Below are 19,946 nucleotides of genomic sequence, written 5' to 3' on the forward strand. Positions count from 1 at the left end.
GAGTAGAATGGCCTCGTAGACTTTCCAGGGAGCAGCTGGTAGATTCGAAATGCTGACTGTTTTGGTTAGCAGCCAAGCTCTTAACCACTGTACCACCAGGGCTCCAAGGGCAAAGAAAAGTAATTTTAAATTATCAGTTTGAAGGGTATTGGGATATTCAGGTCATTCTGTCTAGTGGGCCTTTGGCTATAAGGCTTGGAGCTCAAGAGAGGCCACGCAGGGGTAGAAATAGAGAATTCCAAGTCACCAGGATATGGATGGCCATTGAAGCCATGGGGTTGTATGTGATTGCCTGAGGAATGAATGTCAGTGAACAGGAAGAGAGATTTGGTCATAATCATATAGTTAAGTCTGTGAGAAGACATGTAAGGCAACTGACTGAGAAGCAGTAGACTATGAGAGACCCTTTGGGGCTATGACGGGAGACTCCATTTTCCCGAAATGCCTCCAGGAGACATAGAAGAACTGTAAAGGGATTGGATAACGATTTATGGATTTTTCTTTTTGTAGTGATCACTGATTGGGAGATTTAGGCATCTGAACATTAACTTCATTTACCCTTAGCCTTCCTTCTGAGGAACTTTAGTGTTTTCTTGATTCCCTCTTCATGGTAGAGGTGGGGCAAAAATAATTTTGTGTGTTTTCCTGAAAGATGAGAATGTTTTGAGAACAGAACTCCTTAACTTGAAAACTTAGGATGAAAATGTTGCCCAGGTGCCAGGAGCACATTTTCAAATGTACTGAAATAAAACCTGGGACTTGAAAAAGACGTTCGGCTTGTCCATGAGTTCACCGCTGCTCTCGTGGATTAATTCCAGAGGCACATGATGAATCAGGACTGAATCTAGATGGTATGAATGTCTTTCAAGCCCGTGAGCTAGGTGACCTGCCAGACAGGATCCTAAATTCATTCCTTCTGTGGATCCATGTTTCTTTTGATGCCAGCTGAAGCAGAAGAGGCTCTCCTAGTACACCTTCTGGGGCCACTATAGTCCTTACTGCGTCCGTAGCAGGGAAGCACATTATACGTGAGCCATTCAGGTTCTGAAGACCCCTTTTCTCTTTTCCTCCTGGTTTATCACTACTCTCCCTGGAAGCAGTCTCCTCTTTATTTGGCATTTACAGAAAGCTGTGTCTGTTGACCATTCCTCTTTGAAGTTGTGAGTTGTACTGAAATATTTATAATGTGTGGACAAGTACTTGAAAGGGATTTTAGTTTTCATAAGACATATCTCTCGACTTACGGGGGCCTTTTGATGATAACCAACATATGGTTACAGATCAAGGGTTCCTTAATTTAGGGAACACCTCTTTGATATCAGTCAGCATTATCATACTCATTAAAGAATCAGCCTCAGCTTTCCTCCAGATGAAACAAAAAGGTGCTATTTGCTACTTCTGGCTGTCTGTGGCCACCATGTACATTATAGTGGTAGCGGGCACAGCTATGACCCTCGCGTGACAATTCTGTTGCTTCTCACAGGCTCTGGCAGGCTCTCCTGCAGGGCTTGCTTTGGCTGGGCACAGGTCTGAGTGGAGGGGAGAAGCAGGAAGCTAGAGTTCTCCTTACCGAGGCCTCATGAACCAGGCTGGGAACACAGAGCTTGGTACTCCTGAGTGTGTGTTGAGTGCTCCTGTGAGTCCCTACAGACTGGACTAGACAGCAGCAGAACCCCCAGTTGCCATTGAGTCGATTCCTACTCATGGCAACCTCATGTTTGTCAGAGTAGAACTGTGCTCCGTAGGGTTTTCAATGGCTCTCTCTCAGATGTAGCAGCCAAGTGTGTTAAGCATTAAACCACCCGGGGACTCCAGGCAGCAGCAGAGGGAGGAGATTTTTGGCAGCCCAGGAGCGAAGAAGTCCCCTGGATGGTGCACTCACAGAGGGTGGGGATCATTTGCACGTATCCTCATGTCCCCAGCTTGGCATAGCACTTGGTATGGTGAAGGCCAACATAAATATTTGTTACATGTCAGAAGCTGAACAGCAAATAGCAATAGGCTGAGCAACGACGATTCTGCTTCTGGGAAGAGTAGTATAAATCAGGAAGAAAGAGGGAAAGGAACCCTCAGACCATGAATGGCTGGAGGGATCCCATAGAGTAAGTGTGTCTCTTTAACTCTGGCTACAAATACAGATATCAGTGCTGAATCCAGAGTTTAAGGGCCAGGATCTATGTAATGTGTGGATGCAGCTTAGATCTGCTGCCTTACTGTGGCATTTGATTGGGCTAACCAAAGTATTATAAGTAAGCAATTAATTTGAAGCTTCTTGAAACCAAATAATTTGATGACTTGAAAGCACAAGTCATGGGTTGTGTGTTGTTTTTCTTTGCCAGTTTCCTGATTTCTCAGTTTCTGATTATCTAGTAGAATATAGAAATAAATAAATGAATTATGGAACGACTGAAGGATAGAATACTAAGTGATTATTAAAAATCATATTTTCAAATAACATTTGTTGACAAAAGTCTCATTATGTAATGTATACAAGATAATGTATACATAGAGGACTTTTTTTTAAATGTGCATAGAAAAAATTTCAGAGGGAGATTCACCAGATGTTAACAGGTGGTAGTGATTTTTTTCATTTTTCTACTTTTCTGAAAAATCTCTCCTTTTTTTTTTGGAAGAAAAATATCATTACTGCAGGCTGTGAGGGCTTTTGATAATAGGTCTACAGCTGAATACTTTCTCCATAAATAGAAATTCTCTCTCAGTCTTTCCATACAAGCTGCTTCCATACACTAATAATATGCCCCTCCCCAAGGTTAAATTAACTGGATTTTTGATTGGGCAACTGTGTTTTACCTTTTATCATCTTTCAAGAAATAGTGGGGCATCTGAGAACTTTCAGGAGTCCTCTAAGTGGAAGTGGGAAGATGATTCTAAAGCCCCTGCTAGCATTCGATCCCCTGGACTGAGAAATGCACCCTGAACATGGTACCACGATGTGCATTTTACTCAGGAGCTCTTGCTGCTTCGTAATAAACATACTAAGCACTGTCCAGCAGGTCAGGAGAGAAGCCTTTCCATGTGGTGTCCATTGGATGTGCCTGTTCTGGGCCATGAACAGGTAAAGGTCAGGCACTGGTGCTGGTAGGGGACTCACCAGAGTACCATGTGCAAGTGGATCCTAAATAAGAACCAGGTGATGAGAATGAGAAAGAGGAAATGGGGGCATGAGGCAGGCTGGGTCATTTGGACTCCTGTCCTCTTTGCCTCCCACCCAGGATCTTATCATTACAGTTTCTAGGTCTCTCCTGCCCCCGGACTGAGAGTTGCTGGTGGGCAGGTGTGTGTCTTTCGTCTCTGTATCCCCAACATTTAATGTGACAGTTGGCACAGATGGGAGCCCAAATAAATTCATTTAGAATAAATGAACATTTCCCAAGTGAATGAGGTGAAAATCTTATGTCTGTGCAGAAAAATTGAATCTGTTGATGGAGATGGCACTCTGGCTCTTGAAGTGAAACGTCATGGACTAGAGGCCAAGAGGTCGGGATGAGTCAAGCTTTTAACCTTTTTGGAGCTCAGTGTCCTTACCTGTAAACTGAAATGTCAGTCTACTCTAGAATGGTTCCTAAGGTGCCCTGTTGGGTCTAACATGCTCTGACTTGTGATGAGAGACATGCTGAGCCAAGCAGCTTGCAATGGAGAAGGATACGCATCACTTTGTCAGCCTGAGCCTTGATCAGCCTTGACCTCCTATTGCTTCCCGTCATCTTATATGACTGTCTTGAGTTTCTACCTCCTGGGCCACTCCTTGCTGCTGCTGTGTAAAGAGGCCTCTTGATTTATTAATCAATTAATCAGTGCATGCTGAGGAGCTAGTCACAGTAGTTAAACAGGGAAAACAAAATGCTGGAGCCCATAATCAAGATGGATCGTAATTAAGAACGACCCTCCCACCAGTGATCTTCCTGCCACCCTGTGTCCCCCACACCTCGCCTCACCCACAGCTCATCAAACTCTGTTCAGCCCTGATGGTGCTTCCGCCCATAAAAGCTGACAGCAAATTTCAGAAGGGCAGATTTCCTCCCAATGTCCTAGAGGAAAAAAAGCCTTAAGATGAGCCTCATAAATTACTCCGAAAGTTCAAAAAGGTGTAGTGGCCTGTCCATATTTACAGATACTGGGCTTTCCTGCCCTTCTGGCCCAAAGACACAGAAGCATGGGGCTGGATGGACCTTACAGCTCATAGAGGCTGTGGTCATGTATTACAGATGAGAGGTTCAGTGAGATTAATTGTCCAAGGTCATACGTTAATTAGTAGTAATACTAGAACCCAACTATTTTAATATCCAATTAAGTCTCCTAGTACTTTTTTTCTTTGTGTAATTCTGCTGTTTTGTAAAAAGCAAAGCAGAGTAAACGAGAGAAGTCAGATTCATTAAATTCATTATCTCATTTACACATGGGCCTCTGAGCTAAAGCATCTTTCTTATAGTAGATTTAGATGACATTTTTGGGGAAAAGTATCTTGGGTTTTACCAGGGATACTGCCAGGAAGATGTATATTTTTTTCAGTCAAGAACATCAACTACATGGGTGCAGAAATGGTGAGGCTGCTGTGACCAAATGGTAAATGTGAGTTAATCTGCAGAGGTTTGCTGGGCTGCTGGAACAGGCTGGGTTGCTGGTCCAGAATCTGTTTAGTTTGGTTTCCTTTCAATGGCCCTTAGCTAATGAGGCCAGGATTCTCTCAGAATGGACTGTCTGTTGCAGGTCACCTCTGTCTGTTACCAACTTCCCACAGGTAACAAGGGGCCTGGGGACTTCAATGGAGTCAGCCCAGAATGACTGCACTCACCTTCCATCGTACCTGAACAAATGATTTTTGTCTTCTTAATGCACACCTTGGGAGGCTCCAGGTGGGGCAGTAGTTCTTAGTGGATGCAAGGAGAAGAACCTGGTGTGTTCTCATTTGACTGGCCTGGAGAAAAATATACTAAGATATATATGTTTAATTCCTTAAATTCTTCACTATAAAAACCTTACATTTGTCAAATGTGCTTGTCAACTATAGAGGCATTTCTACGTGCCTGGGTTCTCATTTCTGTTGGCTGTCAATCAAACAATCAAACTCTCTGGCCATATCTAGGGCTTAACTCATAAACCAGACATGCAAATTGCACTTGAGTTATAACCTCTCCTTTTTTCCTGCTTGTGTGTTCCCCAGGACCCTGCTTTCTCGGCTGTGATTCATGACAAACTCCAGGTCCCCAACACCATCCGAAAGGCATGGAATGACCGGGACAACCGCTGTGACATTTGTGCTACGCACCTGAACCAGCTGAAGCAGGAGGCCATCCAGATGGTCCTGACCTTGGAGCAGGCAGCGGGCGGCGAGCACTACGATGCCTCCCCTGGCTCACCCCCACCCCTCTCCAACATCCCCACTGTGGTGGGGGCCCGGCACGTGGGTGGTCTCCAGCAGCCCAGGGATTGGGCCTTTGTGCCTGCCTCCTGCGCAACCTCCAGCTACACAGGATTCGTCACCAACAAGCATAGCAGCAAACCCAACAGCCTTGGGGTCAGCAATGGGGCAGAGAAGAAGAGTGGGTCCCCAACCCACCAGGGGAAGGTCAGCCTCCAGATGGCCACCAGTCCCAGCAACGGGAACATCCTCAACTCAGTGGCTATCCAGGCTCACCAGTACCTGGATGGCACCTGGTCCCTGTCAAGAACCAATGGGGTCACTCTGTACCCCTACCAGGTAAGTAGCCTCTCTAAGCAAGGAAGAGCAGGTTGGCTAGAGTCAAGGAAAGTATATAGCCCTTCTTTTTTCCACTCTCCTCTCTGGGACTGTCCCAACCCAGAACCTAATGCCTCTGCATATCTTCCACAGGTCCACATCAAGGTGCACCATCCAAGTCTGCCTGCTGTATCTGTCAAACCTTTTACTCCTGCCCTCTCTTTGCTCGTTCAGGATCCCCTTTGAGAGACCCTGCTGGGCCAGGCAATGCAAGGGCTTCCCAAGCACAAGTTTACTGTATGATGCAGTGATTAAGAGTGTGGACACTGGGGACCCATGGTCTGGGGTTCAAGCCTCGACTTGCCCACTTCTTAGAACTGTGACCTTGCACAGAGCTTGTTCTCTCTCAGACTCACATCCCTCATTTATAAGTGGATATAATGGTAGTGAGAATTAAATAAGATAGTGAATGCAAGATGTTTAGCCTGATGTCTGGCACAGAATCAGGGATCAATGTACAAGTTACTGTTTTGTTGTTGTTATTGTGGCTGTTAACAGAAATTAAGACAAATGACTGAGAGATTTTTTTAATCAAAAGATATTCTGGGTCCCTAAAATCATGGTTTTAAAGCAGCCCGTGGGTAGGGATAAACATTGCTAAGAATAAAATAAATGAGAAACCAGTGTTAGCATTCTGCTTGCATTGTCAGCACATCTGATGGAAATGCAGACTCACACCCTAACTTCTCCTACCGAGATGGACCTTATCTCTTTACTGTTTGCATCTCTCCTTAAATACTGCTGGGGTTGGCTTGCCAAAAGCATTTTTCTCTTTTCAGTTATTGAAATTAGCATATACTCTGAAGTTTTCCTGTAGTAGTAAGAGAGCAGGCCTCATACAAATCTGTCAGAGAATCTGAAAGAATTATCTTAAATTTTCCTTGGGTGAGTTTCCCATTGGATAAGGGTTGGGTTTAACGTATCTATTCCCCACGACCCCTGCAACAGAGTCATGTGGGAAGTAGCAGAAAGCATTGACTATCTCTTTGGAACGGAGAGGTGGCTATGGTCCTGGGTGTATTAGTCAGGGAGGATAAGTGGTGTAACAACTGATCCTGGCATCTCAGGCCATTTCTCACACATGTCGGGTGTTTGGTAGGTGGCCTTCCCTGTGATGTGGAGTCTTGGGCTCCTTCCATCTAGTTGTGTCACCATCTCCCAGGGGCCTCAGAGTCTTCCACCAGTCAGGAAATTTCCACAACAAGCCCAGAAATGAGGGAAGAGGGTGCATGAAGGATCTCACAGGTGGATTTTGGGCCAGCCTGGAAGGGGCCTATATCACTTCCATCCATATTCCTGGGGCAAAACCCAGTCTTCAGGCCCCACTGGGAAAATCCAATCTATCCCTGTGCCTGGGAGTAAAAAACACAAAAACACGAGGTGAATGAGCATGTGTCTTTGCTACGTGGGTAAAGATATGGGGAAACTTAAAATGAGGTAAATGCGCCTGATAAAACTCCTTGTGACTTTCCTAGACTGTTGGAGAGGTGAATATAGCTTGTGTCTGTTGATATCTTGAAAGAAAAGAAAGTGGGGAGCAATGATTGCTACTCTAAGAAGTTGGTTTTTAGGATTGCCAAACTTTTTGTCTACTGGGTGCTTTTTATAAAACACAGCACGGACATTGCTTTATTTAACCTCACAAAGGCCTGTGAGGAAGGCAGGGCAGATGTTTGATCTTCCTCATACAGATGGGGAACACCATGCTTAGAGACATTAAATAGCCTGTGGCCATACAGCCAGTGACAGAACCAGAGCCAGCTCTCTCCTCTCCAGGGGAGTGGGTTTTCCCACACCACAGTTGCTTCCAGCTTTCCCAACTGACCCCATAGCAGTGTTTCTGCCAACATTACCAGATACAGCTTTCTCTTCAGAGCTTGGCTCACCAAAGGAAAGGACTCCTATTTTGATTGGCAGCAGCCTTGCTGTCACTTTACTTTTGGGTAGAATTTTCTGGGTTGTGTATGGGTGAGGCATCTAGTCTAATGCTAGAAAATAATCACATAGGGCAGGAACAAGTTAGGGCTTCTTTTCATGGTTAAATGATATGCTTTTTCAACAATTCAAAATTGTTCTTGATTTGAAAATACGCTATTATTAAACTTCTAAAAATCAATGCATGTTTATTGTAAAATAAAATAGAAATATGTGAGAAAGTTTAAATAAGGCTTTAAAAAGCAATATCATCCAGAAATAAACTATACAACATCTGGATATATTTTCTTCCAGTGTATTATATACTCATAATTTGTAAAATGGTGATTGTATGCAATTCTGGGACTGGTTTTTCACTTGATATATTGGGTGCATTTTCCCATGCCATTATATATTTTTCTCAAATATGATCTTTAATTGTAGCATAATATTCCATTATATGACTATGTCATCATTTATATAACCAAACCTCAATTACTAGAGTTTAGGTTCCCTACCCCCTCCCTCCTTCCTTATTACTATCAATAAAATGCTCTGATGAACATCCTTTTACCCAGATCCTATTTTCAACACATCCCTGGGTTGTGCTAGCCGCATGCTCGGGTTACACAGAAAATTCACATTTCACCTTCCACAGCCCCAAAACACTTGCATCATGTATCAGGTGCTGGTTAGCTGACTCAGCCGCTGTAGCAGCTCAGTGAGTGAGGACGGAAGAACCTGAACTGGTGCTTTTATATAAAATATTCCAAGTGTCGGGAGTAGTTTGTGTGAGGGGGGAGAAGCTGAAAGCACTGCTTGAAAGGAAGATTAGGGATTATTGGTGCATTTCTTTGATGTGTACAATCGTTCTATCTGCTCCTCCTCTTACTCTCTTCTTCAGATGAAAAAGAAATTCCTGTACAGTAGCAAGTATTTGTTAAGCTCTAACTAAGTGCCAGGGGGCCAGCGATGGTTCAATGGTAGAATTCCCGCCTCCATGAGGAAGATCCAGGTTTGGTGATTCTCAGCCCGTGCACCTCAAGCACAGCCACCGCCTGTCAGTCAGTGGGGGCTTGCATGGTGCTCCCATGCTGAACAGGCTTTAGTGGAGCATCCCAACTATGACAAACTATGAAGAAAGGCCTGGTGATCTACTTGTGAAAAATTTGCCAGTGAAGATCCTGTGTATCACAATGGTCTGATCTTGTGCATGAAGTCGCTAAGAGTTGGGGGCCAACTTGATGGCCAGGCACTGTGCTAGGTGCTGGGTTGGGGCTGCTGCACTGGGCTGAAGACCCTGTCTCCTGTCCTGTGGTCCTCACATTGGGGAGGAAGCAGGTGAAGTGACCCTCAGGGGCAGGAGTGTGAAGGTAGAGGGCTGCGTGGGATGCTTTGAGAGCGTGCAGAAGGGCTCGTAATCCAACCTGTGGGGCAAGGGTGGGTTGAGGAAGGATTTGTAGCTTAAAGCAGATACAAAGATGATTCACGCAAACCACTACCCTGAGATTGTCCTGGGTGAATTTTATTGCTTCTTTCTACCTCCAGACCAATTCGTCCATTTCCCGTGAATAATAGTTAAAGGGCCCAGAGGGAATCTCTCCAGGATAAAGAGATTTGGTGCCTGGCTGTAAAGCACTGTCCCCTGTGTCATGACTTTGTCATCCTGATACCCAGATAGGGAGGCTCTGGGTCTGGCCAGACTGGGTGTCTCCTATTGTGGACATCTCCCAGCAGTAAATATTCTGTAGCTCACAGTCTCACCAACTCATCAGAGCTGGTTGACTGCTCCGAAAGCTGACCTCACTTTTCCTGCTCACCCACACTCCCACTTCCTTCTCCACAGAGCAGATGGCCTCTGGATTAGTGCCAGGGCTGTTCCCCAGACAGGGAAGCATCTAGACTTTGTCACAGCCAAGGGTGCTGCCCCACATCCATGGAACCAGAAGCTGTAGAACAAACAAAGGAGTTGGAGAGGACACTGCCCTTCTGCAGCTTAGGTGCAGTGAGGATGAAAAGATGAGGATGGGCTGCCCAACAGTGAGCGTGACAAACTTTGTATAGGTGATAAGATAAAGAACTCAGGAAAACCAAACCAGTTGCTGGTGAGTTGACTCTGATTCATGGTAACCCCATGTGTGTTAGATTGGAACTGTGCTCCACAGGGTTTTGAATAGCTGGTCTCCCATAAGCAGATCACCAGGCCTTCCTTCTGAGGTGCCTCTAGGTGGATTCAAACTGCCATCCTTTCAGTTAGTAGCTGAATACTTAACCATTTGTGCCAGCCAGGGACTCCATGGGTAATGGGAAGGCCCTCTCAAATCCCTCAAGGCCCCTCTATTACTCACACCAATGTGTAATAATCTTCCAGAGTTGCAGCAGGAAGATTTCTTGATTCTCTTTTCCAGTATCTTCATGTTTCAAAACTATCTCCAGAAGGAGTGGGAACCTGTAAGCATCACAGATAAATAAGAACCTCTGTAGGGAGAGAAGAAAAATAGCAATTTAGGAGACACTGAAATTACATCAAGAAATGTTGAACAAACCACAAAGATAATTTCTCATTGAATATCTTTAAAAATTGATTTCTTAGAAGATGTTAAGATGGACCCTTTCAAGAAAGACTCCTCTATTAACTTGTAGACATTTAGTACAATCTGTACACACGCAGGAAGAATAAAATGTGCTCTAGAACCTTCATTCGACCACATGAGTTGTTTTTTTTTTTTTGACTTTGAAAATATATTTCTAAGTTGTTGCTGTTAGCTGCTGTTGAGTCAGCCCCTGACTCATGGTGACCCCATGCCCAATGAAACACAACACTGCCCAGTTCTGCATCATCCCCGTGAATGTTGTGATCCATAGGGTTTTCACTGACTGACTTTTGGAAATAGACTGCCAGATCTTTTGTCCTAGTCTGTCTTAATCTGGAAGCTCCACTGAAACTTGTTCAGCGTCATAGCAACACATGCCAACAGTGACAGATGGGTGGTGGCTGCACATGAGGTACATTGGCCGGGAATCAAACCCAGGTCTCCCACATGAAGGGTGAGAATCCTACCACTGAATCACCACTGCCTTCATGTATGTAGATTAGTTCCTTCTCATCAGCCATAGATTAATTACGTCCTTTTGAATGGCATCTGCTTTTGCCTGATTTTCACTTGTTATAATAAATAACTGTAGGAGAGTCTGTACGTATTAACAGTCAAAATCGTAGAACGTTGATGCTAGAGTCCACTTCCTTAGAATGGCGACTGGCTTTCCCATCATGGGGGGAGACTGGAAAATAAGGACTTAAATCTACCAACTGTTGAACCTCAGTTCAGTAACTTAACATTTTAGTTTGTTTCCTTACCTATGGATTTCCTACCTTACAGGATCTTTGTGGGGAACAATTAAGAAAAAAGTGACAAACAGCTTAAGGTTAGCTAAACTGTAGTACCTGTGCTGTACGTAACACTCTGTTTTCAAAGGTCTGAAGCCTTGAAAGGACTGGGTGCTGACACTTTATGGAAGACTTTAGAGTGCCCCCTTGAGAGGAAGGAAGCCTGCTGGTACTGTAGTATTCAGAGGCTTTGTCTGTGGTGGGTTTATGAAAACCAGAAGCACATGGTCCAGGAAGATGAGGGATACATGTGTTCCTTCCTGGCTGAGCCACTGTTCAAGAAGGAGCAGGTGTGGGTGTTCACAGCAGGTCAATAGTGGAGGATTCCTAGTCTCATTCTTGGCAGTTCCCCAGGGCTCAGCCACCTGTTCCCTGAAATACGCAACCTGCCCCTTCTTGGGCCAACTCCTGTTTACAGTTTGCTTCCACTTGCTGCTACTTCTGCAGGGTCATGGAAATGGAATATCACATAATTTGACAACTTATGATGCAGAAAAGATTTTTTAAGATCACTGTTTTTTTGTTTCTCCTGTCTGTAGATGGTCAAAAGGGTATCAGATGATTTATTTATTTTAATGCCTTTTGACAAACCATGAATACAGGAAAAGGAATCGGGTTGTGTATTCAGTCATGGACAGAGCATTTCTCAAGGATATGGTTGTTGTTGTTGCTGTGAAGTCAGCTCTGACTCACATTGACCCCGTGTACAACAGAACAGAACATTGCCCAATCCTACACTATCCCTATGATCGTTGGTATGTTTGAGTCCATTGTTGTGTCCACTGAGTATTTTGAGTGCCAACCTAGGGGCTCATCTTCTAGCACTATATCAGACAATGTTCTGTTGTGACCTATAAGGAATCAGATCACCAGGCCTTTCTTCCTAGTCTGTCTTAGTCTGGTGGCTCTACTGAAACCTACCTACCATGGGCGAACCTGCTGGTTTTTGAAATACTGGTGGCATAGCTTTCAGCATCATAGCAACATACAAGCCACCACAGTACAACAAACTGACAGATGGGTGGTGGAAGGATATGGTTCTTGTTACAGATTAAATTGTGTCCACCCAAAATGTCTGTCAACTTGCCTAGGTCATGATTCCAAATATTGTGTGATTGTCCACCATTTTGTCATCTGATGTGATTTTCCTATGTGTTGTAAAATCCTACCTTTACGATGTTAATGAGGCAGGATTAAAGGCAGTTATGTTAACGAGGCAGGACTCAGTCTATAAGAGTAGGTACTGTTTTAAGTCAATCTCTTTTGAGATATAAAAGAGAGAAGCAAATAGAGACATGGGGATCTCATATCACTAAGAAACAAAAGCCGGGAGAGTGATGTGTCCTTTGGACCCAGAGTCCCTGTGCTGAGAAGCTCCTCGACTGAGGCAGATTGATGACAAGGACCTTCCCCCAGAGCTGACAGAGAGAGGAAGCCTTCCCGTGGAGCTAGCACCTGGAATTTGGACTTCTAGCCTCCTAGACTGTGAGAGAATAAATGTGTGTTTGTTAAAGCCATCCACTTGTGGTATTTCTGTTGTAGCAGTACGAGATAACTAAGACAGTGCTCAAGCTGAAATTCCAGCCAAATGGAAGTAACATTTTATGAAAACTGGCAACACCTCCCCCCCGCAAAAAAAAAAACCAGACTTGTTAGAGCCGTGGTCTAAAAGGAAACACCCAAACTTCATCAGGAGATTAAAAACATATTTTTAAAAATCTGGTTATTTACTTGGTATGGCAGGTTGAATAGTGACTCCCTAAAGATGTCCAGGAAACCCTGGTGGTGTAGTGGTTAAGTGCTAGGGCTGCTAACCAAAGGGTCTGTAGTTCGAATCTGCTGGGCACTCTTTGGAAACTCTATGGGGCAGTTCTACTCTGTCCTGTAGGGTCGCTATGAGTCAGAATCGACTCAACGGCACTGGGTTTGGTCTTTTTTTTTTTTTTTAAAGATGTCCAGGAACCCTAGTGGCACAGTGGTTAAGAGCTCAGCTGCTAACCAAAAGGTAAGCAGTTCAAGTCCACCAGCCACTCCTTGGAAACCCTATGGGGCAGTTCTAATCTTTCCTATAGGGTCGCTATGAGTCAGAATGGACTCGAAGGCAATGAGATTGGTTTTAGTTTAGAGATGTCCACACCCTAATCTCTGGAACCTGTAATTATGCTACCTTACATGGCAAAAGAGACATGGTAGATATGATTAAGGTAAGGATTTTGAGATAGGGAGATTATTCTGAATTATTCAGGTGAGTCCAATGTCATCACAAGGCTTCTTATAAGAGGGACACTGGCAAGCAGAGAGGAGCCATAAGGACAGAAGCAGAGTCAGAGGGGAGAGAAGATGCTGTGCTCCCAGACTTGAAGGTGGAGGAAGGGGCACAAGACAAGGAGTGAAGGTAGCCTTAGGACCTGGAAAAGGCAAGGAAATGGATTCTCCCCTAGAACCTCTGGAAGGAACCAGCCCTACTGACCCATTTTAGACTTCTGACCTCCAGAACTGTAAGAGAATAAATATGTGTTGTTTTAAGCTGCCGAGTTTGTAGTAATTTGTTGCAGCAGCGATAGGAAACTGAATTACCTGGTAAGCGTTTGGTCCCTGAGAAGTTTGGTAAGGACAAGCAAGACGAGGTGTAAAGACGGAGGAGTTGCTGCAGAAACCTGCAGTGTGTATGGCCAAGAGCACAGGCTTTTCATCCCACACAACAAACTGCATTACCGGTTTGATGAGACAGTACATTATAGTAAGTCAGATTATTTCATTGGGGTGCCTCCACAGAATGAGAGGTTACTCACTGCTTGGTCGGTTTTCAATTGTCTCAGATTTCTCTACTGTTCTAGCATCATAATAACAAGCACAGCACAGCCACACTCCATTGGTAGGTAGCAATTACCATTATGTAAGTATCTCATACTGTTGAAACTGCAGAAAACTTTCCAAGCTGGGGGGTGGGAGATGGGAGGGGTGGAAGGAGGATGGAGAGACTTGACTGAAGTATGTGTAGAAGGGACCTTATTGTACCTATAAGGCCTTTTGAGCTCATACAGTGGGGTTTCGCGGAACTGCCCCAGTAGTACTTCTTACCTCATACGTTATGTTTTGAGGGTAAAATGCATTTGAAAGTCCTTTGTAAATTGTGAAGCAGAATACAAGTATTAGTTCTTAGGCAGAGGATGGCCACTGGAGATTTTACAGCAGGAAAATAGATATCCTTGCTTTATAGCAGTAGTTCTCAACCTTGGCTGCGCATTAGAATGACTTCAAAAAACCCAAACCCATTGCTGTCCAGTCAATTCCGACCAGAGTGACCCTATCGGACAGAGTAGAACTGCCGCATAGGGTTTCTGAGGAGTGGCTGGTGAATTCAAACTGCTGACCTTTTGGTTAGCAGCCGAATTTTTTTTTTTTTTTTTACTTGTGATTTAAGTGAAAGTTTACACATCACATCTGTCTCTCATACAAAAATTTATACACGCCTTGCTATGTAGTCCTAGCTGCTCTCCCCCTAATGAGACAGCACATTCCTCCTCTCCACCCTATATTCCCCATGTCCTTTCAACCAGCATTTTTCCCCCTCTGACTTCTCATCTTGCCTCCAGACAGAAGCCACCCACATAGTCTCATGTGTCTACTTGAGCCAAGAAGCTCACTCCTCACCAGTATCATTTTCTGTCTTATAGTCCAGTCCAATCCCTGCCTGAAGAGTTGGCTATGGGAATGGTTCTAGTCTTGGGCTAACAGAGGGTCTGGGGGCCATAAACTCCAGGGTCCCTCTAGTGTCAGACCATTAAGTCTGGTCTTTTTGTGAGAATTTGAGGTCTGCCTCCCACTGTTCTCCTGCTCCATCAGGGATTTTCTGTTGTGTTCCCTGTTAGGGCAGTCATCAGTAGTAGCCAGGCACCATCTCTAGTTCTTCTGGTCTCAGGCTGATGTAGTCTCTGGTTTATGTGGCCCTTTGTGTCTCTTGGGCTCATATTTACCTTGTGTCTTTGGTGTTCTTCATTCTCCTTTGCTCCAGGTGGGTTGAGACCAATTGATGCATCTTAGATGGCCACTTATTAGTGTTTAAGACCCCAGATGCCACTCACCGAAGTGGGATGCAGAACATTTTCTTAATACGTTTTGTTATGCCAATTGATCTAGATGTCCCCTGAAGCCATAGTCCCCAAACCCCTTTCCCAGCTACTCTTGCCTTCAAAGTGTTTAGTTGTATTCAGGAAACTTCTTTGCTTTTGGTTTAGTCCAGTTGTGCTGATTTCCCCTGTATTGTGTGTTGTTCTTCCCTTCACCTAAAATAGTTCTTGTCTAGTCTCTAATTAGTGAATACCCCTCTCCCTCCCTCCCCACCCTTGAAACCATCAAAGAATATTTTCTTCTGTGTTTAAACTTTTTTCTTGAGTTCTTATGATAATGGTCACATACAATATTTGTCCTTTTGCTACTGACTAATTTCACTCAGCATAATGCCTTCCAGATTCCTCCATGTTATATTTCATGGATTCATCGTTGTTCTTAATCATTGTGTAGTATTCCATTGTGTGAATATACCATAATTTGTTTATCCATACATCCGTTGATGGGCACCTTGGTTGCTTCCATCTTTTTGCTATTGTAAACAGTGCTAGCAGCTGAATTCTTAACCACTGCACCACCAGGCCTCCTTAGAATGACTTGGGAGCTTTAAAAAAATCCCTAAACCCAAGCCCCACTGCAGACCAATTAAATCAGAATATCTGAGGGTGGGACCCAGGCATTGGTTTGAAATGCAAAGTTAAGAACCACAGCTTTAAAGAACATTTTATCTGTCATTGTTGTAATAAATGCAGGGCACAATGAAGATACGTAGGTAGGTAGGTAGATAGATTTACTGGTTTTCTAGGGCTGCATTAACAAATTACCATAAACTTGGTTCCTTAACACAAGATAAAAGTATTCTCTCACCGTTCTGGAGGCTGGAAGTCTGAAATCAAGATGTCAGCAAGACCATGCTCCCTCTGAAGCCTTGAGAGAAGAATCCTTCCTTGTCTCTTTCAGCTTCTGGTAACCCTAGGCATTCCTTAGCTTCACTTCAGTCTCCATCTTTGGCTTCACCATGGTCTTCTTCTGTGTGTCCCTCTTTGTCCTTCACTCTCGTCGTAAGGACACCAGTCATTGGATTTAGGGACCATTCTAATCCAGTATGTTCTTACCTTGATCCTTGATTACATCTGCAAAAGCCCTATTTCCAAATGAGGTCACATTCTGAGATTCTGGGTGGATAAGAATTTTGGGGGGATACTATTCAATGCTCTCTATATAGACTCATCGCAACTTTGAAGGACAGAGAAGAACTGCCCTATTGGGTTTCCAAGGCCGTAAATGTTTATGGAAGCAGACTGCCACATCTTTCTCCCGTGGAGCCACTGGTGGGTTCAAACCATTGACCTTTTGATTAGCAGCCAAGTGCTTAACCACTTTGTTACCAGGGCTTCTCACTGAGCCAGGATCACTATGAGTCGGAATCAACTCAGTGATAATGGATTTGGTTTTTGGTTTTATAGTCAGATGAAAAACGATGTTGAAATTGACATGAGGTTTACATATGTTTCTTCCTTTCACAAAGAAACAGGTGTGGATGTTCAAAGCAGGTCAGTTGGAGAGAAACAACCAAAGAGAACAAGTGGAAAAGATCAAAGGGCTAAAGAACAGAGAGCTGGGGTGGTGGCACATCCACCAACACCCTTATGCAGGTGGAGGAAAACATCAAGAGCCAGAGAAAACAAAAAAAGACTCAAAGCAATGATTAACTCAGAAATGAGGTTTTTGTGGAATAGCAGTCTCATCTTCTGAACTTAAAAATACCCTGTAAATCAATTTGTGCCTTCACAACTATAATTATAAATGTTAATAGTACTTCTTGGAATGTTGTCTGGTGGTAGGTAGATTTAAGTTGAGCTACTCATCTGACCAGGGCAGAGAGGACCTATTCCTTTTCTGCTGACCAAGAAGATAGTTGGGTTAAATTGGTAGAATTATGTGTATTTTTGTTTTTGTTCTTTAGGATTATTTCTAGGTTCCAGAAAGAGTATAAAAATAGTGGGTAAGATGCTGTGCCCCCTGGAAGAGTATTTCTTGGTACTCCCCCCCCCCCGCCCCATCTTGGGGCAGCAGGGGTAGTGTAAGAGGTGATTAGAGGTGGTGGGAATGTGGCTTTTATCTCCCAAGTGCAGGAGGAGTTACTTTACCTTCTGCATCTCCACCTCTCTCAGTCTAGGCTTGAATGAAAAACAGCTGAGAATTGCTGCACTAGCTCACTCCAAACCAAACCCATTGGCTGTCAAGTCGATCTGACTCAAAGCAACTCTATTGCGGAGCAGCTGGTGGATTCGAGCCACTGACCTTTTCAGTTAGCATCCGAGCACGTAACTATTTCGCCACCAGGGCTCCTAATGCACTAGCAGACTGCCCTGCAAAAAAAAAAAAAAGCAAAACCGTTGCCGTCGAGTCCATTCCGACTCATAGCAACCCTATAGGACAGAGTAGAACTGCCGCATAAGGTTTCCAAGGAGCACCTGGTGAATTCGAACCGCCGACCCTTTGGTTATCAACTGTAGCTCTTAACCACTACACCACAAGGGTTTCCACCAGCAGACTAGGGAGGTGAAATCATGGTCAGAAAGAATATTCTGTAGATATAGATTCTTTCACAGTTGTCTTTCATTTTACATCCTCTTTCATTTCAGCCATCCTCCTCAGTCCTAGTTGCCTCAGGCAAAATAATCACTTTCTTTATATGGTTGAGGAAACAAACTAAGCAGTGTCCACAGCCTTGCCCTCAGCAGTCTCCTGAACTACGGCTGAGGCTTAGTGAGCTGGCTAAGGGGGGAAGAAGAAATTGACCCCGCCCCCCTTTTTTAAAATATGCTGCAACATAGACCATTTAGTGGAGCCCTGGTGGTGCAGTGGTTAAGAGCTATGGCAGCTAACCAAAAGGTTGGCAGTTCATATCCATCAGCTGCTCCTTGGAAACTCTATGGTGTAGTTCTACTCTGACCTGTTGGGCTGCGATGAGTTGGAATTTACTCAATGGCAACGGGGTGTGGTGTGGCTGTACCAGTGACTTCAAAGTCTGAGGCTGGTACTTCTTAATAATTATCCAACTCTCAAACAATAAGGGACTAGAGGTAGGGTAGGGGTCCTGCTGGATTTGCTACTTACGCATCAGAAATAAGAAAACAAGCTTCCCTGCTTACTGTGTGACCTCGAGCAGACTTCTTAACTGCTCTGTTGGCTGTATTTTCTCCTTGGCTAAAAGGAGAGTCGCAGAGTTGTTATGGGGATTATATGAGATGAAGTATGCTGAATATTTAGCACTGTGCCCTCTTCTTTTAGTCAAGGCAAGCTCACATGACTCAAAATTGAGTGAAATCAAGGCCCTCTTTTCCAATACAAATGCCAGTGGGAGATGAAAGAAATACCAGAGCTATAGAGTGACTATCAAGCTACATGAAAAAACAAAAACATATCCGGTAACTCAGAAAACACCAGCCACCTCCACATATTACCAGAAATCAATTTCCATCTGTATATTACATCTTACATGAGAATGTCCTATTTTAAGTAGAATATATCTCATTCCACCCTTAGTAAGTTGATAAAATATTAAAAGGCCAATAGGTCAATATTCCTCCACATTTGGAGACAGGCCTCCCTGAAAACCTTTTTAAGGGGAGAAAGGACATAATATATGGACTTGAATCATTTAAAATTCTACAGAATAATGGAAGGATGGAGTTTAAAATAATCCGAAAAAGCAAAACCTCGTTATTTTGAAATTAATTTGAAATACCAACCAAGTCAGGTATAGTTCCTGTTTCTTTTTGTATAAACCCTTTGAAACAGAATATTCAGGTCTTTCATTCTTGTTTTCCTTAGTTATATGCTTCTGGTAAAACATAATTTTAATATATTTGCTTTCTTATTGTTCACTTAAACCTTTATTTGTAATATAAAAATCTCTTAAAAATTATATAATTTAGAGTCCTCAATAAATGGGAAAGTTGAAGTCTCCTGTTTACCTACCCCACCCCAGGCATACACCTAATTAATTGCAAATTGAAGCTGTACTGTGCTAACAGTCTTTAGTGTGACAAATTAGCATGCTTCTATCGGTTTTTTTTTTTTTTTTTGATCTTACAGAGGAATTCGCGAGGATTAATGAGTCATATATTTCATATGCCTAAGTCATTCCCAGGGAGTAATTTAGGAGTTTAGAGAACATATTAGTCACCATTTTTAGGACTCTGGAGACCATTTAGTGTATTTCTGCTGTACCAGGAGCCTCAAAGCGTTAACATATCCCCTCAGTAGCTTGTCTGAGTGCCTGGGAGTGACTGAGATACTGAGAAAAAGGGTGTCAGATGAAAGGCAAATATAGCCGCTGCCATTACTTTTTTATGTCTATATTAAAGGCTGTGACGGGGAGTGTTCTAATTATATGACTAACCTGAGCCCATTTGACAGTTTCCAACACCTTAGCAAGGTGTTGTCGATTAGGCTATGAGGAGAAGTATCAGTGGGAAGATGGCTGTTAAAACAAACGGATCTTAGAGACACCAATGGAAGCAAGATGGAAGGCTGACCTCATAAATTACAAATGGCAGAACTGAGGCCCAGAGGTGTCGAGTAACCTGTCTGAGGTCACATAGCTAGGAAATGACTCAGGTTTTCTGTGTGCTTGCCCCTGCTTGAGGAGAGGAGGCCAGTTTCTCAGGCTGGTCGCAGATGAGGCCTTCCTGGGCCAGACCACAGCACAGATTACCAACACTATTTATTTTGGATGATTCTGTGTAACTAGGATTTCCAAGTTAGTTTTTCATGTTGATTGCTCTACACAGTAGTGTAGAAATA

General features: G+C 43.7%; 1 protein-coding gene across 1 annotated transcript in view; it reads left to right on the forward strand.

The window, feature by feature from the left end:
• The window catches only part of KIF26B (kinesin family member 26B), a 567,584-nt gene that overhangs the window by 189,800 nt on the left and 357,838 nt on the right, over window positions 1–19,946 (forward strand). Inside the window, exon 3 of the mRNA XM_003410922.4 lies at window positions 5,183–5,719. Coding sequence (XP_003410970.1) covers window positions 5,183–5,719 — 537 coding nt within the window. The remainder of the gene's footprint in view (window positions 1–5,182; window positions 5,720–19,946) is intronic.

The sequence above is a fragment of the Loxodonta africana genome, chromosome 25 (assembly GCF_030014295.1).
Source record: "Loxodonta africana isolate mLoxAfr1 chromosome 25, mLoxAfr1.hap2, whole genome shotgun sequence".
Taxonomy (NCBI): Eukaryota; Metazoa; Chordata; class Mammalia; order Proboscidea; family Elephantidae; genus Loxodonta; species Loxodonta africana.